The sequence below is a fragment of the Lagopus leucura genome, unplaced genomic scaffold, assembly GCF_019238085.1.
Source record: "Lagopus leucura isolate 7727_CA_CO unplaced genomic scaffold, USGS_WTPT01 Super-Scaffold_100015, whole genome shotgun sequence".
In the NCBI taxonomy this organism is placed as follows: Eukaryota; Metazoa; Chordata; class Aves; order Galliformes; family Phasianidae; genus Lagopus; species Lagopus leucura.
In genome coordinates this window covers 16,912,083-16,939,890 of record NW_024962269.1, presented here as the reverse complement: position 1 = coordinate 16,939,890, position 27,808 = coordinate 16,912,083, and the positions used below count along the sequence as shown (strand labels likewise).

At 44.9% G+C, this 27,808-nt stretch overlaps 1 protein-coding gene across 4 annotated transcripts; it reads left to right on the top strand.

The window, feature by feature from the left end:
* The first annotated feature begins 306 nt into the window (after nucleotides 1-306).
* On the top strand, nucleotides 307-27,466 carry UACA (uveal autoantigen with coiled-coil domains and ankyrin repeats). 4 transcript variants are annotated; one of them, XM_042876121.1, is made up of 19 exons: nucleotides 307-397; nucleotides 12,046-12,179; nucleotides 12,615-12,703; nucleotides 13,450-13,514; nucleotides 14,384-14,441; nucleotides 14,764-14,834; nucleotides 14,943-15,049; nucleotides 16,020-16,201; nucleotides 16,670-16,707; nucleotides 17,222-17,308; nucleotides 18,398-18,505; nucleotides 19,339-19,371; nucleotides 19,852-19,950; nucleotides 20,117-20,153; nucleotides 20,969-21,018; nucleotides 22,000-24,702; nucleotides 25,181-25,273; nucleotides 26,047-26,112; nucleotides 26,795-27,466. In XM_042876121.1, exons 1-19 carry the CDS (start codon nucleotides 341-343, stop codon nucleotides 26,864-26,866), a joined length of 4,149 nt encoding a protein of 1,382 aa, XP_042732055.1. In that variant the 5' UTR covers nucleotides 307-340; the 3' UTR covers nucleotides 26,867-27,466. The 4 variants fall into 4 exon arrangements, with proteins under 4 accessions (XP_042732055.1, XP_042732052.1, XP_042732054.1 ...); XM_042876118.1 differs by having other exon boundaries at nucleotides 25,121-25,273; XM_042876119.1 differs by lacking the exon at nucleotides 307-397 and adding an exon at nucleotides 8,992-9,273 and having other exon boundaries at nucleotides 25,121-25,273.
* The last annotated feature ends 342 nt before the right edge of the window (nucleotides 27,467-27,808 follow it).

The window sequence follows — 27,808 nt, the reverse complement described above, 5'->3', positions numbered from 1 at the left end:
ACCGATGGCCGGGCACCGATGGCCGGGCACCGATGGCCGGGCACCGACCCTTACCCAGCACAGAGCGCCCCCTACTGGGCGGGCGGTTCTGCAAACTCCCGTCTCTCACCGCGCCACTCCCCTTCAGGCGGACTTTAAAATGAGGAAGTCCCACCCCCTCTCCGCGTGGCGATTGGTCTCGGCGCCCGCGCGGTCGGGCGGCGATTGGCCGGGACGCCTTTCGGGGGGCGGGGCTACGGGCTAAAGGTGCCGCGGCGGGCGGGGGTACGTTTGTCCCGGCCGTGGCGGCGGCGGGTGCGCGTCGCGGGGTTGGTGCCGCGCGCCCGCCCGGGGCCGCGCCATGAAGAGCCTCAAGTCCCGCCTAAGGAAGCACGAAGCCATCATCGCGGGCAGCGCGGTGCGTGCCGAGGCGCCCTGTGGGGCGGGGATGGGGGTCAGAGGGATCCTGAGGGACCTTGCGGGGCGGCCGGGGCTGGCCATGGGCACCCTCCGTGGGCTGCGGGGCCGGGCAGTGCTGTGCTGTGCGCGTGTTGGGGCGGGCGGGGGGCTGAGGGAGCTGGGCTGAGGGAACCGGGCTGGGAGGGCCGTAACATAGGGACGGGCTGGCAGCAGCGGACGCGGGGCGCCTCGGGCTGCGGTGCCCTGTGCGGCCGGGGCTGCCTCGGGTGGAGCGGAGCTGGGGAAACGAGGACGCAGCCTCTGCGTTCGACTCCGGTGTCGCTTTCTGCCCCCGGGAGATCCAGCGCTTCCGCGGCTTTTCCTGCCCCCCGGGCCACTGTTAGTGCTATGGTGAAGCCGGAGCGCGGCGTTCGTTGCGGCGTGCGGCAGCGAGGTTTGCTTAGGAGGCGTCCCGAAAGCTTCGGCGGTGGCTGTGTGCTGCCGGGACTGCTGATCGCCCCTCGGGGTGCTGGGCTGGGGCAGCTGAGGGCTCTGAGTGCCGGGAGGCCTCGTGGCGGCTGGCTGTCGGTGGTTCCTTACGGCTCGGGTTAGTGTTAGCTGGCTTTAAGCAGCTTTATTGGCGTCCTTTTTCGTTCTTCTCTGAAGATGGAGTTTGATGGGAGCGGTACTTGTGAGCGAAGGCAGCTTGATTTGGAGGCAGGACTTGATTGCTCTTTGATTGCGATCGCTCGGTGAATGGTTTCCTAGGAGGCAGCCCGGGCTGCTGCCGTCCCGTGCTGCCTTGCTGAACGTGCTGCTGGCTGCCTGGGGTAGCGGAAAAGGGCGGCTTAATAGGGACATGCTGACTTCTATCAGCCATCTTTTAAGATATTAGATTCCTTTAAAACGCTATTGCTCATTTGTCTTAAATTTGAAAACATTACTTGTGAATAATAGTTCATTTGAAAGCTATGCAGGCATTCAGGCTTGTAAACTGCTGACAACTCCCTGGGTGAAATGACAGTTCTGTGTGTGAGCACATTGCCGTGCGAAGGAGTGATTCAGATGTCTGTCATGATAATCTGTAACGTGTAGGCTGGTGCTGGTTTGTGCTCTTCATTAGTCGTCCTATACTTTAGAACTGTTTGTTATTTCAAAGTAAGCCTATGGTAATTAAATGTCAACAAACAGTTGAAGTGATACAGCATTTGAGTTTGGTTTTGGGTAGGTACGGAGGCTTTTCAGTTCTGTGGGAGCAGGCTCGACAAGCCTTCCTTTCAAAGTAGATTTGATCAGTCTCAATATTTCTAAGAGCTGAAATCACTCTTGAATACCTGAAGGAAATCTGCTTCAGTGGAAGTCACTTATAAGCTGAATTTTGTACCCGCAGTGTGCTCACCTCATCTGTTCATTTCACCTTTTGGTAACACAGTCACACCACCAACTTCTCAAACTTATCCCCTTCCATGTAGGGGGCTTCCTCCTATATTCCTCCATACAGCTGGTGTTAATGGTGAGGCTGAAGGGAGGTGCTTGGATAAAGCCCACTGTTTGTGGCTGCTGGGGCAGGAGGGAAGTGGGTGGGAATCCAGCCAGGCTGAGCTTTGTGGGTCTTGCTTGAAAGCAGTGCAAAAAGAGCTGTCTGTTTCGGAAACTTCATCCCTCTCTCCTGTTCCCACCCAGTGCTATTTCCTGGGGAGTGGAGAGAAACTTAATCCCTTCATCATGCTTCTGGACGTTTTCCTTCAGTTAGGCAGCAATTGTGTGCCTTAATGCTTTTTGACAGTGATCTTTTGGGAATAGCTTGACTACCTGTCCCAAAATGGAGGAATGCCACAAAATGCAGGAAGTAACTACCTGTTCCACCATTATTCTGAGTGCTACGTCTGAAAAACGAATTACCTGGTTTTGCCAGCTCCAGCTGGTGCTCGGGAGATAATCTGAGCAGCCTGCTTGGTAATGTCAGGGCTCTGAATAGTGAGACAAATGCTGCTTGTCCTTTGTGCTATTGTGGGCTGTGTGCTTTGTAGCAGATCCTGTGGCCCATGAAGGCTGCAGTGCACAGGCAGTGGCTCACTCCCCAGCTCTAATGAGATAAATTGCAATTAATGGAGTCGATATTGCACTGGGTGACTGCAGCAGTGTGCACTGCTAATAGTTCTGAGATTCCAAAGCTGATGTAGGTGTGCGTTTGTCATCTAGGCTGTACATAGGAAGTGTGTTCTTCCAGTAAGGTTAGGAATTCCTGCTGCAGTGTATGCAGGAGGAGCTCATCAGATATACCTGCTAATTGGCTTTTCTCGAGGTTTCCTGGAGAAGATGTATGGGGAAAGGTTTGTTTCTTGTTCTGTTTCAGACCTTTGCTGGTCAGCTTTTGCTGATGAGTTCTACTTGCTGTGCGTGATGTCCCTGACCTGATCATGTGGGGCTTACTGCCTTTCTGTCCTTTGTGATGAGCTCTGTATAGTGTGGAGGGGGCCAGGGCTCCTTGATGAGGTTGGATGGCTGCTTATGGTACATGGTGGGAATCCTGGTGTGTTTGGGCAGGGCTGCAGCTCCTCCAGGCTCTTGGTGTCAGAGGGTGAGGTGTTGGGGCAGCCCATGTGAGGAATGCACTCGCTTCAGTTCTTGGCAGTGCTTCCTGGAGCGCCTCAAGTGATGAGAATGAGCAGGTAGGAAGCCATGCAGAAACGTCTGTCAGCTTTTTCTCCTTTGGGAAGAATAATGTTAAGGCTATTCAAATTATATTAATAAACCCTGAATGTCGTATGTAATTAGTGTGGAAAAAGCAAAGGCAGGCGTTTGAGCTCTCATCCTGGTGTGACAGTCTCTGGTTATTAAATTAGTACCTGACCAACTTCTGCAGTTAGGGGCAGCTGTCTGAGGCTGTTAGTGCTTTCCTGCCTGTGGATGCTGCTGTTCTGCTGGATGGATGGATGGATGGCTTCCTCTGTGTGAGGAGGGGCTTGGGATCAGCCCCCGCTTCTGTGCTCAGCTCCCTAATGGGAGAGGAGCCCTGCTGCTGGTGGCACACACTGCCCTGAGGACAAACAAGACCCTGATGGCGTTTTGTTACAGCTCTGCCCTGTGCAAAGACAAAGCCTTGCTGGCTGCCCGTGGCAATGCCTGCTCAGCAGAACCTTCCCTGTGCTGCTGCTGTTGGCTGGAGCCGAGTTGCTCAGCCCTTCTGTGTGCATCCCAGCTTCACGGTGCTGTCCTCAGGCACCACTGCCAGGAATCAGCTCTGTAACATTTGAATGTCAAATCCTAGCCTGAATGTGATTGTTCCTTAGAGGATGTTTGTGTTCCGAGAAGCGTTATTAGGGCTTGTGCTGGTGTGTGCATTCCTTGGGAAAAAAATTGTGCACCATTTGCATCTGTTTAAATGGGATCATGTGCTTGTTTGTGTGATGCTTGTGGTTCCTGTGAAGAAACACGAGGAGAGTCAGGAGCAGCAATTTGTGGTTCAGCAAAGCTCTGTGGTGCAGCCCTGTGCAGGTGCGTTGTAATTTTCAGGCAACTTTAGGAAGGAGTATTTATCAAGGCTTTGTTATTTTGGAATGTAGCAATTAGAGAACATCTTACAAATTGGAAGTCTGGGGGCTTTGTGCATGTTCTAATGGCGGCTGTGTTGTGGTCTCTCCCATTTGAAAGGGAAATGCCTCTTCCTCCCATGGGCAGGGCTGTGTTGCAGGCCCTGAGCTGTGGGCTCCCCAACTCCATTGGTTCTGTGGTGGGAGCTGCGATGCTCTCCTTGCCATAAAGGCTGCAGTGCTGTTTGGGGCAGGCACAAAAGGCAGGCCCCAGCCTTACTGTGAGAGGCACCTAACAGCCTTTGTTGTGAAGAGCTGGGAGAGCTGTGGCTTTTTTCCAGGGTGCACGAGTAGGTCAGGTCACTCCTGTTAGTGCCTGAGCTGGGCTGTAGCTCGGGGCTGAGAGGCTGGGGATGGCTCATCAATAACGTGCACTTAGGTTATGCGTCGTTGGCAATGAGATGTGAAGGAGATTGTATTTAAAAATAAACCTGAAATCTTATTTATTTTGCTGTTTTTTAGCAGCCTGATCATCCTTTGGAGTTGTGTGCAGCGTTCAGCACTTCCGCTGTGGTTTGTGTGCTGCTGCTGGGCTTTTCCTTACCCCAGGAATCTTATGGAGAAGTGAAGCTGGCGGTGCTGTTAGATGCACATCTCTCACTGGCAGTGGTATTCGATGCAGCCTCAGAGCCCTTACTGTGGCTCTGAGAGGACAAGTTGTATATCTAGCTAGAAGGCTCATGTGTTTGTTTGATGCTTAATAATCTGGTATTGATGGGTTATGCCAACTCCAGAATAGGAATAGAAATGTTAAGTTTTCAGATGGCTACTGTTTGTTTTGCTCTGATGTTTTGCTAGGCTCATTTGTGCTAATCCTGGGATGCTGTTACTTAAGTCACGCAAACAATAAAAATTCTTGACAGGAGCACTTAGAGATCAGTGCATGAATGGAGCAGCTTTAGGTCTGCCCTTGGATTTGGACACTGTTCAGACTGAGCCTTGCTCACTTAGTAGCATCCAGCAGCTTTTCTGTAGATAGAGACATTGGGGTGAACAAGGTAGCAGTGATGTGCTGCGTGGGGGGACCTGCTGGGCCATCCCTGTGTTCAGGCTGGCTCTGCTTTTCCTTTATGTAGACTAAATGCTACGTCTTGCTCCCTGAGCTCTAGACTCCGAAACACACTTAAGTGAACATACAGACACTGATAGGCAGGGTATGCTTATAAAATACAAAGTGCTGTGGTTTCCTCTTGAGCCCTTTCTCCAGCCCTGCATCTGTGGCCTCTTCTGGGCAGCATGGATCAGGCGAAGCCTGCGGGGTGGGATGGCATTAGGTGGTAGGAATCCATCCTGCAGGGGAGCGATACCTGGTGAATGCTTCTGACAGAGCTGAGGGCTGGCTTGGACTGCTGAGGCTACAAACAGCCTGCAGCTTTTAAATAAATCACAGTGCTTCAAAAGCAGCCGCCGTGCAGCGCCCTGTGAAATCGCAGGGTGTGTCTGTTCACGTGTTGGATTTAATCACGGCTGTACTCTGACCCCTGCAATGAGCAGAGTGAAACGCAGGAGCTGTGGGCTGTGCTCTGCGCCACGCACGCTCTCAGGTAGCTCTGCTATCAGCCAATGTCTTCCTTTCCATGCAGGAAGGACTGTGCTGGGGATGTGACTGCCTTGTGACAGACAGCCCTACAGTCAGCGATTCTTTCTCCCTCTTTGACAAGAGTTCTTATTTCTAATGGCCTTCTCAGACATCAAAAACTGTGCTTTTGGTTTTATAACTATTTACATGAAAGTATCACCTTTGTGTCTTCAGAGAGCATCCAGGAGCACCCAGGTGCTGGCGACAGCTTGCAGGAAGCACAAATGGTGGTGTGCTGCCAGAGCTCTCTGCTCCTGCATGTGTGCTTAAGTCGAGCCCTAATGGCATTAAGGGAGGATGTGCCTCGTTTATTTTTTTCCATTGATAGGATTATCTGCCTCGCTTGGTGGTGACGAGAAGCTGTGTTCACTTTCATAGGTTTATGGCAGCTTTCAGGCTGGAAGGTTTAAGGACTGCTTTGAGTTACAGCTGTTATTCCAGAAGTGAGCTGCAGGGCGGCTTAGGGCTGCGTGTGCTTCACAGAGCGGAGCTGTTTGCTGGCTGTGCTGTGAGCAGACCTGGAAGAGCCCTTCCCGGCCCAAGGGGAGCTGCCTGGGCAGTGCTTCTGTTCCAGCAGCTGGCAACTTGTGCTGTTGGTGCTTTATTGTAAGGCAGCAATATGCTGTTATGCACAAATGGGAGGAAAAGTAGCATTGCATTTGTTGCTAACTTTTCAGGAGTATCCTTTTGGGCTTCAGAGTTGTTTTATTGCACCGGCCAGCAAAAAATATAGCTGTGCTCAAAATGAAGTAAGGAGTGGCATTTCAGAGTATGTAGGTAGCATATTGAGTAGCTGTTATATCACATCTGCATTTGATTGACTGAAGTGCATTGCCACACAATGGCAGCTGGTATAGAAAGGGAGGTTCAGTGCCAGAAAGCTGCATCTCTCAAGTGGAGATGTGTGACATCATGCTCATGCTGGTAACCAAAAATCTTCTGTGGGCTTCTTGCTGGCATAGGAGCTCTAGTGAGTTTGCTGGCTGCTGAATTCACTCAGGAGAGTGAAAATAGATTGGTAAAGTAATTAATTGTAATAGAATCTCTTTCAGAATCACAGAATGTCAGGGGCTGGAAGGGACCTGTAAAGATCATCTCTAATCCAATCCTCCTGCTGGAGCAGGAACACCTAGATTAGGTCACTATCGATCAACAGATTTTAAATACTAACTTTGCTAATTGCTTTGCTGGTTGTCAGCAGCATACAAATATTTTCTTAGCTGATCACAATTACTACTAGTGACAATACCCCAGAGCTTCCTTTGCCAGCAGCTGTGTACCATTCCCTCCCCCTTGTTAAGGGCAGGATATCTGTCTGGGTGCAGAGGAGAGAGCTGCTGCTCTGGGTCTGAGCGCCTGCCTGCAGATCCCTCTGGTGGTGTTGGCTGGGCTCTTACTGCCTTCTCATCTTCAGATACTTACTTGTAATGACAGGGTGATGAACATGCTCGTTTCTGAAGGTCAGAGCCTTACAGAGTCCTTCGAATCTTGCTGCTGAGCTTCTCAGTGTGGAGTAGTGAGGGTCTGGCTGCTGTGCTGAGCACTGCAGGGTGCAGCAGTGATGGAGAGAGCTGCAGGATGGGCTGTGTCTTCATGAGGGAAGGCAGCTTTGCTTCTCATCTGTGATGTTCTCTCTAGGATAAAGAGCTTCAGGTTCAGGGAGAGCAGTAGGTAATGGTTTGTGCAGTGAAGTTGTACAGTTCCTGGATGGTGCTGAGGATGCTAAAAGCTTATTTGCTTCACCATGAAGAACTAGATAATGGGAAATTTAACTGAAAATTATCCAGTAAATAATTAGAATCTCTCTAGCCTAGGAAGCTTAAATAATTGACTGAAGGCTAGGAGAAGTCATCTGTGCTGGTTCAGTTCTTGTGTGGCATGGTGAGTGTCTTGTAGTCTAACACAATCCACGCATTGCACACTTGGATCTTTATTTCCCACCCTTTGAGCTTTCTGAGAGCTTTTCTTTGAGCTAGAGAGGAACTCCACCGGTGCAAATCTGAAGCTGTGCTGCGCTTTCTGGAGCCTTGACAGCCGTGCTGCCCAAAGTTGGGCATGGTTCAGCAATGCTGGGTTCTGTGGGCAAGGCGTGAAGGCTGCAGGATGGCCTCAGCAGTCACAGGGAGCAGCATCAGGCAGACAGGCTGACACAGCAGAGAAACCTTGCGGTTGGTTGCATTTGGGTAGATGTACAAGGGAGCTCAGCTAGGGAGCAAGTCCTCTGTATGGGTTCTCATCAAACTGATTTCAGCTCTGTAGGTATTCTTGCTGTTGCTTGTAAAACGTATTTATTTTTTTTCCAGAATGCCCCTTTTAGCTTGAGGAGACAGGCTTGGCTCTGCTCAGAAGATAACTTGTGATGCTGTGGTCATTCCCATAGGCACTGAGTGTTCTTGGAGTGGCTCTGTCACATGAATGCTGATTGCGGAGGTGCCTTGGGATGTCCTCTGGAACATGGCAGTGCTGTGAGGCAGAGTGCTGCTCCCAGCTCATAGCGTGGAGTGGCTGAAAAATGACTGGGGAAGGGTGAATAGTGCAAATAGCAATAGGTGTGATTAGCCTGTGATAGGTGGCTCTTCTGAGAAAAGCCATTTTAAGCTATTTCCAAGTGCCCTACAGGGGCTGTGCTGTTTGTGGTTTTCTTGCTCTGCATCATGTTTGTCTCCCCTGCAGACTAAACACTGCTCTGCCTGTGATGTTGACCCAGCCCTCTAAATACAGCACTCAGAGATCTCTGGGTAAATGCAAAACTTGTGGAAGCAGACTTCCAGCTTCCCCGCTGTTAATCACGGTGCTGTCTATTGAATGTTTTGACAGCCTCCACGACTCCTCTCATTTAATGTGTTGGGAGACAGACTGGCAGCAGCAGTAAGCTGAAACCTGCTTCTATTCAGAATGGCTTCCATAGCTGTAGAAGGAGGGATCTTTTTGAAGCGGAGGCATGTGTGTTTTCTAATTTAAAATGGGTTAAATTTCTGTCAAAATAGGATCACGCATTCCATCTGTGCTGCAGTCAGAGTTGTCTCAAGTCTGACGGCGGGGCTGGTTTTGGCTCTGCGCTGTGGTGGAATGGGGAAAAAATGACTCCTGCTGGTATTTCAGTCCTTCTGTGTTATTAGTGGTGAGAAGCATGACCTTCATTAATGTCAGCCGACAGTTAATTTGACTAATGTGTTTGTTATTTTAAAGCGAGTGTTTGTGTCTGCGGAACAGGACGTGGTGGTGCAGCTCGGTGCGTGCTTGTCTGCTCGGTGAACATTAAACCCCAAAGACATTACTCACGGCACGAGCATGCAGGGAATGTATTAATAGCTATTGCTCTCCATCGCTCCGCTATCAGAAAATAGATCTGGGCTGCTGACTGTTTGCGTGCTGTTGACAAGACGCTGCAGGCTGGGCAGTATTTACACACAGCCACCCCTGGGCAGTCGCTGCGGGCTCTGCAGCACGGCAGCGTTGCGGCACGGAGCTGCGCTCAGCCCGGAGGGATGAAGGCTGAGGAGGATCCTGAAGATGCAGCAAACGTGCCTGGGGATCCCAGCTAAGCGAAGGATGGAGCAAAATGAGCTTGGGCTGGGGGAGAGGATCTGCATGTGAGAGCCCCTTCGAACCCGTTCTGCTTGGTGCTCGGTGAGCCGCAGCTGCTCGTGGCTTGATGCGAGGCAGCAAGAAGCTGTGCCTTCTAGAATGACTTGTTGGTTTTCTTGTGCAACTAAAGACACAGTAGGTATCCTAAATTTCCTATCAATGGCAGCAGCTTACAGCTGCAGAAACGTAAAAGCTTGCATTCTGTAACTCCTTATTAATTAATGAGTTATGTTTATCTTTAGGAACTCTTCCTGTGGGGCTTTCAGTGAATGTGAAATGCTCAGGTGATAATAGTTGAGTTAGTGCATCATAGGAGACTGATATAACTTAATTATAGATGTGATAACCAAGGAAAAGTTGTACTTCTATTAACACAATAGTAACGAAATACTGTTTTCATCTGAAGACTGAAATGGGAAGGAGTGTATGGTAATGGATTGTCTGTGTATTTGATTGAGTTTGTGCTGGTGAGTATAAACTCCAAGTCTGAAACTCAGAATCTGAACACGGATGCAAATGTGCACTATGTGATATGACTTGAAGGGTGTGAAACATGTTGTACTTCAGGGAATTTGGAGGGGGCAGAGCTTGATGTGCAGCTTCTGGGGTATTTACAACTAAAACATCACTTGCACAAGAAGGAGCTCATAGCAGACAGCCTCTGTCAGGCTGTGGAGGAATGCTGCTCTCCCCAGTGGCTGTCCTGCAGCTCTGACTGTGAGCAGTGCTGTGCCCTCTGGGGGCTTGGTTACGCCAGGCCGGCTTGGCTTGTAAGTAATTAATGTTTTAATTGATTGACAATGGTGCTGGACTTTGTTGAAACACCTGTGGGTGTGACTTTGAGAGCTGGCTGTTTCTGTTACTGCGTGCCGCTTTCAGCAAGTCACTGCTGAGACTCCCTGATTCCCACAGTCATATGGGAATGGGGAATGAAGGTAATTACAGTTGTAACGCCATCATGTGACTCATTCTCAGTGGTGCAGTGGTGGCAATACGTGTTCATTTCTGAACTTCCTTCATTTCTTCCAGCCAGCAAAGCCTGCCTGGCTGTTTGGTGGGCCTGCACTCGCTGCCCATGTGGCTGAGCAGTGCCCAGGGCTCTTCCAGCCTCTGATGGGGACCTGGAGCAGTGCTGGCCTTCACTTTGCAGCAGAACTTTTTGAAGATCACAAACATCTCAGAAGGGCCGTGCTGGCAATGTAACGCTGTGGGTAGGATGTCGCCAGCAGTGCTAAATGGGAGGCAAACAAGGAATAAGTGCGGGGTGACGACTGTCTGTGTTGGTGCAGTGCTGTATTTATGACCCACCTGTGCTTTCTTTGTACTCTGCGTAGCTTTGGTATTTGCAGGCAATTTGAAGCTGTAAACCTTGAATTTTCTTCTTGCACGTCTCATAGGTGCTCAGCTAAACTGCAGATCTGTGAACAATCCGGAGCAGCCAGGAAAAGCTCCATCCTTTAGCGTGTCATTGGCACATCTGTTTGGTGTTAAAACTGGAGAGCCCCTTGGGGCATCTCAGAGCTAGCTGAGGCTTATTTTTAGGAATGACCAAATGCAGTGGGTTGAATCGGTGCATCGCTGTGCCTATGTAATGTGCTTGTGTTGGGGGTTCCCTCCCTGGCAAGGCAGGTGGAGAGGGGCTGGAATAGTGCTGGAGAGTGAGCTGGTGGGTAACGCCAGGCTCCCTGCCTTCATTTCTGGTGTTCTTTCATCGTTCGTTTGGTCGTGACAGCATGGCTGTCAGTAAATCTGTGCAGCTCAGCTGGTTTTGATAAATGTGAACTCAGTTTGGAAAGGGCTAAATTTAGTTCGTATTTCTCGAGTTGCTGACTGCTGAATTCACAGAAACTCAAGTCTGCTGTTGATTACATGTTTTGTAATTGTTGTGTTCAAATGTCCCACAGAACACATGTCCTTGCCTTGCTCTGTGCTTCACCTTGACTATAAAAGGCCTGATGGAAGGGGGAAGAATTGTAGCACCTGTATTTATCTTCCTGCTTCCTTATGGAATCATACTTTGTGAATACTGAGAAGCTTATGCTGAAGATGGACACTTAAATTACAAGTGTGTAGCTGCAGTGTCCTGGGCTCTGTTGCTTGCCATTCCTGGCTTATCTGTTCCTGCTGTGTTTTAGCTTGTAAGCTTTGGGGCACAGACGGATATCTAACAGAAATGAGACAGTTGACTGCTTTATTTGGACTATCATAATTGAAATGTTTGATAGTGAAGATGAACAGGAAACCCCCCCCAGGTTTTTCTGTAGCTGGAGGAATTGGCTGCCTTGGGAGAGGAGAACCAATGTCACTTCTCCAAAGGGTGCAAGGCCAAGAGGTAGCTTTTGAGATGGAAGGGGTCTGGGGAAGGGGGGGAAAGGTTAAAATAGAATAATGGGGAATTAGGAGAGACATTCTTGAGATGTGATCTTTGAGTTCCTTTCCAACCCAGGCCATTCTGTGATGCTGTGACTATGCTGTGAGTCCCATGGCTGACTGGCCTCTGCTCCAGGGGAGATAAAGTTAGATCTGTGAAACTGTCTGGAGATCTTGTTTTCCTTAAATTTATAAGGAACTTGTGTGTGCAACTTTATTTTTAGACCTTCTAGATGGAACTCAGCAGCATGAGTGGTTTTATCCCCACAAACTCTGCTTTAGGGATCAGGATGAGTTAACCAAGCTGTCCCTGAGCAGTGTGTTCAATGCTGACAGCCTGGTTGAAATGCTATGGCATTGTACATATATAGCCAAACCATTGAACAGGTCTGACTGTCATTTGTAAACTAATGTCTTCATTTTTATTTTTTTTAATCCCTCCCCCCAGTAATGAGCTGCAGTGTTTTGTTGGAGCAGCTTTATGATCAGTTTTGTACCACAAGCTCACTTGCTTTTCTAATGCTCTCTTTTGTACAGCTGAATACAGACTGGAACAAGTATGATGACAGGTTAATGAAAGCAGCTGAAAGGGGCGATGTGGAGAAGGTTTCATCAATCCTTGCCAAAAAAGGGGTCAGTCCCACTAAGCTGGATGTGGAAGGGAGGTCTGCGTAAGTAACTTCCAGTGCTCTGCTGATGGGGAAGCCAGGGGCATTCTCTCCATTCCCAAGTCTTACTGCTACTCAGTAAATACGTCCTGCTCGTTTGTAAGGGTGTGTATGCAGTGTGCTGTGTTAGCTTCTTGCCTCATCTAAACTGGTCTTACAAAATACGAAATTGTCTTAATGAGGAATTGAACAGAGAAGGTTGTGTGGCTTCTGCACTGCAGTGGAGGAAGTGGAGAGTGGAGAAAAGGAGGAAATCACCTTGAACAGAAATCTGAACCAAGGGTTGATCATGGGAATAATAAATTTCTAGCAGCAAGGATGGACTTGCAGCATGCAATTTAGCCTGCATCAACATGTGGTTATTTGTTTTGACTTTCTTGTTGATATTACTATTTTGCAAATAAAGCAGTTGCACTTAAGCATGGCTTTTCTGTTTAGATTCCATGTTGTGGCATCAAAGGGAAATCTGGACTGCTTGAACACCATCCTTATCCATGGAGTTGATATCACGGCCACTGATGCTGCAGGTATGCTTCCTCAAATGCTCAAGTGCAACTTGAAGTTCTCAGCTTGGTTTTTGCTTTGGAGTGGGGTTTAATGAAGTTGCAGGGTGGGCCTCCCTCCTTCCTGCAGTGCTGCACGTGGTTGGCTGAACCAAGAGAAGATTGGTCATGTACTGCCATACAAGTCCATGAGTGCTGCTGACATGCAGCAGGACTTGACTTTGGCTCACATAACAGTTCTTTAAAAACTCATACGTGGAATAATTCATCTCAAAATGCTGTGCATTTAATTATGAATTGCTGGTTGCACTTTCTCTAAGATTAAATAAATAAAATAATGTAAAACCCCCACTGTTTAGCAAGTGGCGAAGTGTTTAAAAGAGATGACTTTGTTTTAGCACTGTCAAAATTGCCAAAAAAGTGCCAAACCATCAAATAAAATGATAGGGGTGTTGATCTGAACTGTGGCTTGACCTGGAACAAGCCCAGCAGTTTAATGGCACGCAAACAACTCTGCATTTCCATATATCTAAGGCATGGTGACCAGTAATGGAGCACGTGGAATTATATAGGTGTAAGACAGAGGTTTTAGTTCAGATGAAGTAAACTGTCCAAACGACTTCAGTGAAAAGCAAGTGAATTTCTTATCACGTAACATCAATTCACAAGTCATAAACTTTCTGAGGGGCAGCATAAAATGTTGAATTTGTGTGTGGTGCTTCTGACTGCATGTTCATAACAGAGCCTGAACTGAAATTGGTGTTTTCTAGGTAGAAACGCATTGCACCTAGCTGCGAAGTATGGCCATGCCTTATGTCTGCAGAAGCTGCTGCAGGTACTGAGAGAGAATTTGTCCTTCGTTATGGCTTTTACCCTTCTGGCAGGAGAAGCTGCCCTTACACATACTGCTCTGAATTTTAAGATATCCTACTTTTTCTGGTGTAAAAAGCAAAGCTGACAGTCATGGAGGAAATATCTTTTTGTATGAAATAACAGAAGTGGCTGGATGTATGGAAGTGAAGATAAGCAGCATTCTTTTGCTTCTTCACAAAAGTTTTTACCTTCTGAAGAGTGAACTTGAGCATCTTCTAAAGATTAGTGCTCCTGTTCTGAATCAGTTTGCTTTTAGGAACAAGGATGCTGAAAGGTCTGCACAAGAGAAACATTTGCTTTGAAAGATGGGCAGGTATGTCCAGCAGCCTTTCCTTAATGAAGCAGTATTACGTGGGGATTATTTTGGGGTGTGATGTTTTTCTTCATTTATTTTAATTTGAAATCTTAATGAGCTTTTAATACATCTTCAGTTTACTTGACACATGTCTGCATGCAGACATAATTGGCACCTTTAGTGTAGAGTGACAGAGCTAGCAGTGATGCTGGTAGCAAAGAAGCAATGATGAATAGCAGGGAGGTTCTTAGCTGTAGTGAACAAACATTTGAAAGCTTGTGAACACTGTGATGGATTGTGTGATTGCTTTGTACAGTCTTAATTTACTTCTAGAACCTTTCAGCAGTGTGTGTTCAAGGCACTGCAATGCATGTACCTATAGCTGCTCTTTTTCTGTGTCAGTGTGCATGGGAACTGCAGAGGTACATCTTATCCCTATTGATTCTCTGTTGCTTTAGTTAAAAGCTGCAAACCTTTCAAGTGTTCTAAATGCAATTTGAATGGTAGCTAATAATCAAAGTTATCTATTTTGACAGTACAACTGTCCAACAGAGAATGTGGATCTTCAAGGAAGAACGGCTCTTCATGATGCAGGTAAAAGGTTTTGCTTTTTCTCCTATCAGTAGTATGAAATCTAGATTTAATGTCATGATTCTCAGATATGCCTAATTCTTTTAAACTTACCTTTAAACTTACCTGCTTTATGTTGTAATGACCCTTAACCTCAGCAGCAAACCTGTTGAAAGGCTTAGCAGAAATTTTTTAGATCTACAGCTAGTGGATCTGTACAGATCTGCAGTACTATCTAAAGCAAGTACCATTAAGCAGTGTTAGAGCAGTGATGCACCCCAAGAAGTATTTGGGGTTTCATGAATACTTCAGCAGTCTAACCTGCTCTTCGTTCTTCTCTTGCAAGCTATGTCAGACTGTTCCTCTAGCATACAACTCCTGTGTGACCATGGGGCTTCAGTGAATGCAAAGGATGGGGTAAGTTGTTGCTAGTACCTCTTTCCCATACAAGCCCTGCTGTATTCTTGTGTGCTTTCTCTACATCCTTTCCCTTTTCCTTTTTTCATTCCTCTTTTCCCTCTTCAGGATGGGAGGACACCACTGGTGCTGGCCACTCAGATGTGTCGCCCCACAGTTTGCCAGCTTCTTATAGACAGAGGAGCAGACGTCAATGCCAGGGACAAACAAAGCAGGTAATGCATGCAGGGTGTTCTCAGAATGCCTGCTGTGACCATTCAAGGGTAGAACTTTCTCTGTTGGCTTTCAGGCTGCAGAACAAATGTTAAATTGAGCAGAAAAAAAACCCAACCAAAACAAAAAAAACAACCCTCTGACCTGGGACTTAGTCCAGAAATTATGTACTAATTCAATAATGCAAACAAACTGGACTCTTCTTCCTGCTTATTCTTGCATTTAAAATACATCAAGATAAAGTGGGAAGAATTGCACGTGATGCCCAGCAGAGAAATGGCAACTGGTTGCTGTAAGAGTTCGTCTGTCCACTGCTGCAGCTTATAGTCTTTGAGACTAATGCATAAAGCATATCATGATGAAAGCAGTACTTCTTCAAGAAATACTTGAGTCCCACTGGGGCTTCTGAGGGGCTTGAAGGCCCTGAGATGTTTCTTTCTGTATCTATGGAGGAGGGGTAGCAGGGAGCGTGTAACTAGCTGCTGCTTTTGCTGGCTATTTCTTGGAGGACGCCTTCCTGCTGGTAATGGACTTGGGTCTGGTGGGAAGCAAGGCATGGTGCTTGCATTGCACGTTCTGAAGCTGGCAAATGTTTGTCTGGGAGGCATTGCCAGGATTCTCAAGCACTTGTTGGAACTCTAAACTTCCTCTTGTTTGTTGTGTCTGTTGATGTTTGCATGTAAACAGAAAAAGCCAGAAATGGCAGGAGCTTTCAAAGTACTTGTTTGGTGCTCTCAGAGCAGTTGGTTTGTGCTGGGCTCTATGAAAATACTGCTGTTAGTGTTTTGCTTCTTACAAATATTTGTAATCTGCTCAATGGCTTTTTAATGTTTAGTTTCCTCTCCTGATAACTGAAAGATTCCTTCACTCAACTTTCCACGATTGAACATGAGTGTAAGGTGATTTCTTTGAGCGCTCCTGAAAGCGTAAGATCCCAGGGTTTCTGAACGCAATCTTTCTCCCCATCCTCAGGACTGCCCTAATGTTAGGCTGTGAATATGGCTGCAAGGACGCGGTAGAAGTTTTGCTCAGGAATGGCGCGGATGTTAGTTTGGTTGATGGCCTTGGTCATGACTGTGCTTACTATGCCAGAATTGGTGACAATATTGACATTTTGGCTTTAATAAAAGCTGCCGTTGAGGATTCCAGCAAAGGTACGAACGTGGCTGCTGCTGCCTGCTTTACTCTTCCTTGTGGGTTGCGTATCCTCTTTGAATGCGCTCTTTGGAGGACAGCTGCAGGCCTTTAAACACAAAGCTGATAAACAGCCTGTGTGGGAGGGTGCAGAGGAGAGGGGTCTTGGTTTTGGTTTCCTTGACTGTAGTAAAGCCTTTAAAGCTAACGCAGGCTGTGATGTGAGGATGTGCAGGGTGTTAGCATGACTGAACTGCTCCTGCAGTACTGACCATAGCTGTTCTTGAGCATTATTTATAATCATCTTGTGCTTGTGAAATGCTGTATTTTTTTAACTGAATTTGGGGAGAGAGGAACTATTTCCTGAAGTGTCTTAAACTGAAGTAGATTTGCAAAGTACGCTTTGTGTGAATATGAACGAAATGAATTTTTCTCCAAATTCTTATTTTGTGTTTTGTGTTGCTTTGTGTTTATTTTTGCTTTTCTAGCAAGAGATACCATGAAGAGAGGGCAGCCTGAACAGAAGGTGAGGCTTACTGTGCTATCTCCTAAGGCTGCCTTATGAGGAGGTGTGGGAGAAACATAGTGTTAGTGAACTTTCCCTCTTCTGTAACACATTCTCTTATGTTTCTGCCCTGTGGGGCGAAGCCCAGAATGATTTTTGGATTTTTTGGGCCTGGCTTGCGGTCTGTGTTAATTTTCAGTCAATTTCTTGCTGTCTGGAGCTGGAAATGAGCTATTGCTGAACAAGGAGCAGGTTTTGGTCTCTCTGGGACGTCTTCCAAAGCCTGTTGTTCCCTGAAGTAGCTTGGGGACACCCAATATTTTTAAAAAGGGATGCAATCAGGGGAATGAAGTCAACTTGTTTTCAACTCTAATTATGTGGTGTGTATTTCTGTTTAAAAACTAGTCCCTGTGCATAATTTGCTCGGTAGTATTGCTTCCTCCCCACCCTCCCTTGGCTGTTGAAATGGAACCTGGATGAATGTTGTCAGAAGGCACCAGGAATATCAATTAATGCTTTAATGTTGCTGCAACAGATGAACAACATGTCACAAAAGTGGAATCGGCTGCATGCACAGGAAGAGGTGAATGTCAAGCTGTATCAGAAGGACCGTAATGCTCAGGTAAATAGGAGGGTTTCTGAGTTATGTATTCCCATACATGTAATGAACCAGGCATTAAAGACAAGGTGGGATTTTAAGTACTAGCATTTCATTTAGGAAGATCATACATGTGTTGCTGTTTACTTAAGACTTAATTGCATGAGTATGTGAAGTGACAATTATGCAGATCAGCTGTGAACTTTTTAAAAGATTTTTTACATTAAATACTTTTAAGACATGAGGTGAGATTTGCCCTTTCCCATCTCTTAACTTTTGGTGCCTGCTACTTGCACCTGCAATGAGATCATAGGGTCACGAAACAGGAAGATGCTTTAACATTCTCAGAAATGTATGGGTGTCTTTCTAAAACTAAGTTGCATCATAATTGCTCTATTAACTGGTATTAATTTTCTCATCTTCCTATTGTGTCATTACAGTTTATGAGAAGGTATGTAACACTTTAAGCTATGGGGAGCAACCCACTGAGATACTGACGCTTTCATTTTGAAATCCTTTTTATTACAGAGGATAAGAATCTCCAAATGCAGCACTTCTGTTTTGAGCTAGAGTAGTTTCCACTATTAAGAAGGTGATTATCTAGCAGTGGGTTAATCAGGTTTTGTTTGGATGTAAGCACTGGGCTGAATGAAGATCTGAAGCCCTATCATTTCCATGCATTGAAATTCTGTGCATTGCAAGGGTGGTTCTTGTGGTTACTGGGGCAGAAGTCCATTCAAGTTGCTGTGCTTCATGCCATTGAGGCCTTTTCAGTACATACATTGGGTTTCAGGAACTGTTTTAATACTAATTATTGTTACATGTTAATAGGCAACCACTTGAGAGCTTTCAGCATTGAGTGTAATCTTATTCTGCTTGCATTTTCAAAGCCTGTATGTACGTGAGAATTATCCAGAGACATAAAGCTTGGAGACCTTGAAAGTTGTGCTTATGTAAACTTCAGAATGAGGCAGAGCTGAAGTAAGGCAACAAAATCATTGGGGCTTTTTAAGCAAGGCTTGATGTCATTAATGACTGTTGAAATTGTTGGTACAAACTCAGTAGTTCTCCCTGTGTGAGTGTGGTGTATTTATTCTGCCTTTTTTTCTTTAGGAATTGGAGTTAGAAAATCAAGACTTGAAGGATCGAATGAGGGAAGTGCAGGAGGAGCAGAGGATGTTGCTGGATAGAATCAGTGGGCTGCAGCTGCAGCTAACTGAGGTAAAACCACTGGTCTTCATGGAGTTACAGCAAATCACTTCTGTAGGTGCTGCTGTTACTTTCTTGTGCTGCAAAGACCTTCAGACTGTAGTCATTCAAAATGTGATGGGATGCTACACCTTCATCTACTGCTCCTCATGAAGTTGAGCAATAGCATTTATAGCTGTATTTCATAATGTAATAGGAACCACAAGGCACTCCTGTCTATTGCAATTCAGAAAATAAACTAAACTTGCCATTTAAATGCACCTATTTTGCATTGGTGCTTATCAGAGCCATTGCTTATTTTCCAGCAGTTACTTAAAGTGGAAACAGGACAAAAAACCCAACTCTTCAGTTAGAAAAAAGTGAAGGGGGGAAAAAAGATTCTCAGTTTTGGTTCATTGTCTGAAATTGAAGTTCTGTTTCTTACGAAAACAAACCCAAACTCGCCCTGCTCCTCCCCTCCAAAACAAACAACACCCAACTCTCCTCCTCTGCCCCTCCAAAAAATCCCAAAGAAGCCATTCTGCCCCCTCATATTCATGTTCTAAAATCAACGTTTTACTGAGAAGCTGTGTTTTTCTGCTTCAGTGAGTGATGTATAACAGAAAGGTGTTGCATTCTCTTAGTGCAAGTATCAAGAGACAGCGTTCTGTCAGCATCCTTATTTGTTTTTCTCTTGTTAGAGGTTAGAAGGCAAATGCGAGGTGGGCAGTGTGATGGGAGCTTGTAGGATGAGAAGCTGGGTAGACTCGTCAATGAATGTAACTCATCAATGAATGTACAGTGCATGAGCCCCTGAAACAGTATTGAAAAATGATTTGTGGGGGGATTTCTTGTTATTTTTGCAGGAACAAATGTTTGCAGATGATCTTGAAAATGAGGTATGATATATCACTTTGAAGTGTAATAGAACTATGAAACAGGGAAATGACTACTGAATTTATGAGATGGTGTTTAAAGCTATGGAGGGAAGGAAAGCGATGTGTAAGGGTTAAATGAAGTGTCTACTGATGTGTATTCAGTTCATAGAGCTGTATGGTATTTGTATTGCTACAAATAAATGCTGTAATTGTTAGTTCACCTGAAAAGTGTTGTAAGCATCTGTTGAAGTAGTGACTTTCATTTGTTTGCATTGCATTAATGAAACTATTGCACATGATTTTAGTACCTATTTCCTTGACTACTACGAGACTGTTCTTGTAGAGACCTGGTTTTGTAGAATGAGCTTAAAGAATTTAGGTATTCTCTCAGTGCTGATTTCTAGTTGAAGTTTCCTTTAAGCCACTTTTAAGAGCTGCTTATCTTATGACTCTGGCCATCCTCGTGGCTTTGGCTATTTGGCACTTTCTGTTTTCTTTCAGAAAGATGAGTTGAAGAAAATCCTGAGTACGAAGGAAAAACAGCAGGAGGAAAGCTTAAGGACTATTGAAGCTCTGAAAGCTAAACTCAAATATTATGAAGTATGTTAACTGATTTGAAATGCTGTACAACAGTGGATATTTACTGTGTCAATGCTCAATCTTTTTAATTATTGAAAGTCTTGAGTTTAAGTGAGAAGTTTTCTGCCTTTCTATCTGTAGCTTAAATGTGGTAATTCAGCTTTTTTTGTATTTTATTTGCTTGCAGGTTGACTTAGTGGGATCTGGAAGTAACTTGAGTAACAGTAAGTGTTGTATTTAACTCCTAAAGCTTGCCAAGCAGTGTTGGAGAGCAGCTTTTTCTTCTCCTCTTTGTCCTTGCTATGGACAAACATCTGTCCACACTTCCTGCCTCACAGTACAGAGTGCTGGGTGCTGGAACACAGTGATGAGACTCACGTGTGACTTTTTGTGAAATCTGGGATGTCTTCTAATGATGTGAAAAACAAACCAAGTGACGAGAGAGTCCTTCTGTTCTTCATATCTTAAACAGCACAAATTCTTGCCTGTCTGTGCATTCTTGTGCTGGACGAGGCAGTCGATCACGAGTGTTTCAGCACAGGGAAACTTGAAGACAGCTTTAAGCACAGGACCTTGACTTACGCTTCTGTTAAAAATGATTCAGTTTCCAGAACCTGGGGTCTTTCACATCCAACTTGGTTACAGGCCTGTCCTGCATTTGTTTAGCTTAAAAGATGCCTGAATCTGTTGTGAACCACAACAGGAGCTGTTGGGCTGCCCAGAAGGTTTGCCTGGAATGCAAAGGAATACTTTTCCCTGCTATATTCTTTCCACAGGTAATTCAAGGCAGCCTTTATGGCTCTCTGGCAGAGCAGCACCCAGCCTGGCGTGGCAGGGTTGTCTTTCCCTTTATAGGTGTTTGTCCAGGCTTCCTGTCTTACTTAATTTAAGAGGGGGTGTTTTAATACCAGGTGGTTGAACACCAACCTGTGACACAGCACAGTCCCATTAAAGAGAATAAAATCAGGAAGGAGAAACATAGTTGTTGGGATTTGTGTGACTGTTTCTCAACTAACTGCTGTTTGCTTTGAAAATCTAGGGAAAGAAGATTTACTTAAACAAGGTCAAGCGTTTGCTGTGGAATCACAGGTAATAAATATTACTAGAATTCAGAGCTGGTTACTCTTGGGAAAGCAAAAAATTCTTATGAATGTGCAACAGTTTCTATAATACTGGCCTTGCCATGTTTTTAACTGCTGGTGCCCTCTAGGGTTGTGTATGTGACATAGCTGTAAATGCTGTGAAGGCATCAGTGCTGAATGGTCTGCAATGGGCATTCTTCAAAAGGAACCCAGCAGAAGCTTGGGGCAGCAGGCATAGTGCACAGTGCAATTGGTTTTCATCTCCTTAACTTTTCTCCTGCTTAAAATTCAGTTAAAATCTAGACTGTTTTCCTGCTAGCTGAATAATAATTTCCTGCTGATTTTGTTTGCTGATAGCTACCTTCACAATTAGACCAAGGGGGGAAAAAAAAAAACCAAAAACAAAAACACAAAATTCAACCTTATCCCAAGCCAGAATTAAGTGGCTTTAAGCTGATCAGGTCTGCAAGTGACCTGAAGGCAGTAAGTGCTTGGAACATGACCGAGTCAGTGCTATGGAATTGCTGTAATGGCTGTCAGCAAAGTGAAGGTTGGTACTAAAGAAAATGCAAAACAGCAAAGCTTCTTACTGTTTTATAATACTTTTTAAGTGTTCTTTACTAGGCAGTAAGAGAAGTGACTGCTTTCTTCAGACGTTGTGGAGAGAAGGTCCTGTTAATCATGGTGTACTCAGCCTGTTCCAGTTCCTTTGACCAGTATTTTTGTATGCTGGTTGGCAGGGGCACTTACAGGAAATTTAAATATTTTTGAGTAGATATGAATAAATGTGAATAATGATGGAAAATAAAACACAGGAACGGTGCATTCGTTGTAACATCATTGGATCTGATTTGCAAACAATAACTAGAAGTACAATCAGAGCTGCTATTGCTGACATAATTCGGGCACTTATGTGGTTATGAATATGACAGTGCATGTGGATAGAACTTGTAAGCATGCTTACACTTCTGTGCCATTTTGTCTTCAGTTCAGGTCTATGCTGAGGCCCCTGGAGCTGTCCCTGCCTCACCAATCACCCAACTCAGAGAGAGAAACTTTAAAGAAAGAACTTGACAACATGAGGACTTGCTATGGTGCAGCAAAGGAAGAAATAAGCAAATTGCAGAGGGAACTTTCTCACAAGGTATCTGAATGTAAAGCTTTGGCATCAGAGTGCGAAAGAACCAAGGAAGAATCTGATGGACAGATAAAACAGTTGGAAGATGCTTTAAAAGATGTGCAGAAGAGGATGTTTGACTCGGAAGGCAAAGTTAAGCAAATGCAGACCCACTTTCTTGCTCTGAAGGATCACCTGACTAATGAAGCTGCTTCAGGGAACAGTAAGCTAACAGAGGAGCTGAAGGATCAGTTGAAAGAAATGAAAACAAAGTACGAAGGAGCCTCTGCTGAAGTGGGTAAGCTGAGGAACCAGATTAAGCAGAATGAATTGCTAGTGGCAGAATTTAAGAGAGATGAAGGAAGGCTGGTGGAAGAAAATAAAAGGTTGCAGAAGGAACTTGTTAAGTTGGAGATGGAGCGAGATAAAAGGGGAAGAAGTGTCATGGAGTTAGAAGGGCAGCTCAAAGAAACAGCAGCCAAGTTAGCACACTCTGTAAGTTCAGAGAAATTTGAAAACATGAAGAGTTTGCTGTCAATTGAAGTGAATGAGAAAGCAAAAAAGTTAGCAGAGATTGAGGGAGAGCGTGAAAAACTGCAGGCAGAGATCTGGGCTTTAAAAAGGGAATCTGATAGTCAGAAGGCTAAACTTGCTCAGCACGTAAAGCCAGAAGATCATGAGCAAATGAGGAGTGGCTTTGAGCAAAAAAATGAGGAACTGGAGAAAAGAATTTCTGAATTGTCACAAAAGAATCAGACTCTGCAGAAGGAACTTGAAAGATTTCAGACTGATAACAAGATGCTGAAGCAACAAATCCAAGTATTAAAAACTGAAATTAAAAGCCAGAACGTGCCTTTAAAAATTCACGAAGAACTGAAAAAAACAAGTGATGTGACTGTTGGTGACCTGACCAAAAGGCTTTTTGAAATCACAAGGAAATATAATGAAAGCAAAGCAGAAGCTGAGCGTTTGCTGGCAGAGAAGAACAGCTTAAGTGAGACCATGAGCCACTTGCAGGCTGTGTACCTGTCTCCAGAGCAACACAGAGAAGAAATGGAAGCTTTAAAATCGAATGGCATTGAGCTTGAAAAGCAGCTTGCTGAGCTTCAGAAAAAATATGATGATGAACAAGAAAAAATGTGCAAACTCGTCTCTGAAAACACGGCCATAAGAGAGTCTGTGAAGGATCAGTATGTTTTGGCTGCAACGCATGAGGAGATTAGAACTGCTCTGAATAATGCACTGGAAAGGAGTAATAAGGAGTTGTCAGATCTGAAGGAAAAGAACGAAGAGAGAAAGCAAGAGTTTCTGAGAGTAGATAAAGAAAACGGGGCTTTGAAAGATAAGGTGAAACTCTTGCAGAACCAATTACAAACCGAATGTGTAAGTTTAAAAGAGCATGATGCTAAAGTGAGTGCTTTGAATAACAGCGTGCGGGAGCTTCGGGAAAACAATGCTGCAATTACTGCAGAGTATAAGAGGAGTCAAGAGGAGATTCTGCAGTTACACGGAGAAATTGAAGCCCAAAAGAAGGAGCTTGACACAATTCAAGAATGCATTAAGTCAAAATACGCCCCAGTTGCCTCCTTTGAAGACAGAGAACAAAGCTTTGAAGCCATGGTGAAAGAATTAAAAGCGCAGTTGCAGGAACAGATGCGGAAGTGTGAAGTAAGTGAGGAGGAAAGTAGGAAGTGCAAGGAGGAGAATGGGAAGCTGAAAAAAGGCATTATGTCCATCCAGAATGACCTGCAGCAGAACTATGTCCTTGCTGAGAGATGCCGCGAAATGGAAAAGACGTTTGAAAGCAAAATGGAGGAGCTGAACAAGCAATTGAGGGAGATGCTGCAGAAATATACAGGCAACAGAGATGAAAAGGATGAGCTGAAAGAGAGCGCCAAGCAGGGTGTAGCTGTGCAGGCTCCTGTGGGCAGTCAGCATCTGTCTGTGGAGCAGATTGATGTGTTGAAGAACGCTCTTGGGCACACTATAGAGGATCTGAAGGAAGCTCTCAGGAGTAAGAAGGATCGTTACGATAAAGAGGCGCTGAAAGTAGGAGAACTGCAGCAGGAGTTGTTGGATCTGAAGAAGTCTTCAGTACCTTTGGTAGAATATATGAAAATGAAAGAAATGCTAGAACAAGAAGTCCTAGCAACTAAAAGCAGTTTAAAAGCGAAGGAAGGAGAAAGCCAAGTTAAAAGTGAGGAAATCTTGAAGTTGCAAGCCGAGATTCAGCGTAATCAGCAAGCTCTAACAGACCTGGCGAGCAAGGAGGTGATTGACTTATCAGAATACAACTCCATGAAAAGTGCTCTGGAGGCCCAGATTAAGAGCATAGCTGAAAATTTGTCCAGTGTAAATAAAAAGTATGAGGAAGCATGCGAGGAGGCTTTGCAAGCTAAGAAGAGCGAGCGCTCCTTAAAAGATGAGAAGGAATTGCTCCAGTTACGGAGCTGCAGCATTGAGCAGGAAATTAAGGACCAGAAAGAAAGGTGTGAGAAATCGCTGACGACAATTATTGACTTGCAGAAGAGAATACAGGAGTCTGCAAAGCAGGTGGAAGCCAAGGATAACAAGGTAGGCTGTCAGGTACTTAATGGGCCAAGCCTTTGCAGAGCAGTGGCAGTGGGCTCCTACAGCTGCTGAGCTGTTCTTGTATGACTTTTGTGTGCTGGGCATTAGGTGCTGGGGCTGACCCAAACCCATGAGCAGAAGCCCTTTGCTTCTGTGATGGTACACCAAATTTTTCTAACTCCTTTGTAGTTTTGGGTACTGTTGAGGCGATAACCTCTATGACTTCCATCCTGCATCCCATGCTCTTAGTGTATGGACTCATTCTTCCATTGGCTATTGGTCACCTGAGTGTTTATAGCTATCTTTTAAATACAGAAAGTATTCTTGCCTTGGCTTCATGTATTGTGGTTAAGAATAAAAATGCTAGAGCACCACTTTTTCAGGAAGTGAGGCCTCCTTAAATGAGTTTGTTCTTTTAAAGATAACAGAGCTGCTTAATGATGTGGAACGATTAAAACAAGCTCTTAATGGCTTGTCTCAGCTTACGTACACCAGTGGGATTCCTGCAAAGAGGCAGAACCAGCAGGTAGAAGTGCTCCAGAACCAAGTGAAAACACTGCAACAACAGCTGGCTGTAAGTAATTATGCAAGGTGTCTGAAATGCAGTAGCATTGCTTATGGTGGTTCTGTGTAGAAGGAAGTGCGCGTATGGTCAGTAGGGCACTGGGGCTGACTGTGAGCTCAGGCTTTGGGAAAAGTGGAAGTGTTCATAAGTGTGCTTTTCTTTCTCTGACTGATTGCTTCTATCTGTGAATTTGTCTGCTTACTTCTGTGCACTGGAGTTGCAGTGTTAGGAACTCTTCCAGATGAAACAGACAGGATTTGTGCTGAAGAAGCATACTGCTGTAGTTCATGCCATGGCCATGTCTGTGTGCAAGTTCCACACTAATATTTTGTACAAAGAAGACCAACCATGTATTTTTTCCACTCTAAAAGTGAAGTGGTCCTTTGTTAATGAATTTGGTGGACTTTGTATTCCCTTATCTGCAAACACTGAGAAGTGTGTTGCTTATCATTAAGAACTAACAGTAGATGGGAGCACTTCACAGCAAGTGCTGTAATTTTTTTTGAGTGCACACATGCATGTCAGTGCTTCTGTGGCTTAATATAGCTGACAGCTAAAGCTGTGTACGTGAGCAAAGTTGGGTGTGAGTCTGTACAGAACTAGAATGTAACTTGAAAAATTGTCTTTCTTCTTGATTAATGCAGGGAATATAGCTGATCTTAACCTTGAAAACTTGCTTTGACTAGTATTTCTATACTAGCACACAGAACCAAATCCACAAATTTGGAATTAGATAAGAATAGATGTTAATTTGACTTCATCTCTTGTCTTCCTTCTCACAGGATGCTAAAAGGCAGCACCAAGAGGTGGTCTCAGTGTATCGGACACATCTTCTCAGTGCTGTACAGGTATGGTAGCCCCAAGTTCAGATGTTTTGTTGTGTTATCTGAATTTATAGAGATTCCTAAGATATTTTTGGAAGATCTTAAAGAAGTGATGCTAGTTTCAAGTTTGTTTTCATGTTCAGAGTTTATAATTGAGCGACCCAGGAAAAGAAAAGAAATACCATGGCAGTCTTACGGTGCTGCCCTCTTAGCTTTTGCCTCCAGTGTGACTGTATGCAGCTGTAACCTGCTCTGAGGTGACGGTTGGGTGATGTGAATGTTGTCAGTGCTGCGTTGTGCCAGGTGATGCTGGAGGGGAGTCATGTTAAAGCTGGAAAGTGGAATGCAGGCCTATTGAGTGCTGCCCGCTGAACGAAGAGCTGAGCAACTTATTTCAGAATTGTGGCTTCAGATGCATAAGCACATCGAAGTAGGGCTGCTGCAAGAGCAAACTGGCATCCAGAGAACAAGAACTATTTTTTTTTCTTTGCCCAAACATTTTCATATGATACGCTGCTAGGTTGGGCAGACTGTTCTTTCTCTCATGAGGAGATTGTAGCAGGATTCCTAAAGAGTTGTCCAGAGTGGTGGAAATACAACAAGGAGTTGTGACTTCTGAGCAGTTCTGAAGGCCCCCCGATGTTGTGTGTGTAGAGTTGATGCTTTATGAGACCTGTTTATTTTTCTTTGTGTTTGCTTGCTCTAGGGTCACATGGATGAAGATGTCCAAGCTGCTTTACTGCAGATCATTCAGATGAGACAGGGACTGGTTTGCTGACATGCTTAGTGCCATTGCTCTGGAAGGCTGCTGCAGCTTGTAGGAGTGCTGTGATTACGGTAGTGATAACCTTTGTGAGTTCTATATTGTTTTGATATTAATTGGCTGTAATTGGAATCCCTGGAAGTTACTCCATATAAGAAACAGCTTACAAAGCCAAAATGTTTTCTTCCAAAACAGTAAAGTAGAGCTACGAAGCCTCAGATCTGGCTCTCCTTTCAGTAGATTCATAAAAGATGTAGAACAAGCTTTGAAGTTGGTGTACAAGCTGACTGTCAAAATGATGACATGGTAGCTAAATAATTGTATGTCTGATTGACCACTTCCTAAAACAAGGCCTATTCCCAGAAACTCTAGTTTATCCTATAACTTGAACTCTCATGGTATGGTTGAAAATAAATGGTGTTCAAATGAGCTTGGCAAGTATTGTAGCTGTATGACTCTTAACCAAGAGTGGGGTGTCTTGTTTGTAACTGGAGCTGACTGTGACTGTTACAACGTGCTGAAGTCAGCTGCACAGCTAGATGGAAGGTGTTTGGTATGTGCTGTAACTTGGCTGGCCAAGTTATAGGTTTTGTTTAAATAAATGTTAAGATGCAGTGTCTTTTGCTTTTTTTTAAAATCAGACTTAAAAGTTGGGTTTTCCATCAGAACACCAACCTTTGTCCCTTGCCCAAGAGACTTTTAATGAATTATTTGTAATGCTGATTACTGGAGGCTGGATTATACGACTGGAATGTCATGGTTTGTAGAGCAACTTTTTATTTTAAATGCAATAGTTCTACTTGGAAATAATTTCATTCTTCATTAGGTGTAACGTGGGTGTAGGCCAAGCAGCTCAGCAAGCTGCACATGGGGTAACTCAATTACTGGATTTTCAAACACACTTTAAACTTTCATGAAATAATTTTCCTCTTAACTGTAAATTATGTACTATAATCT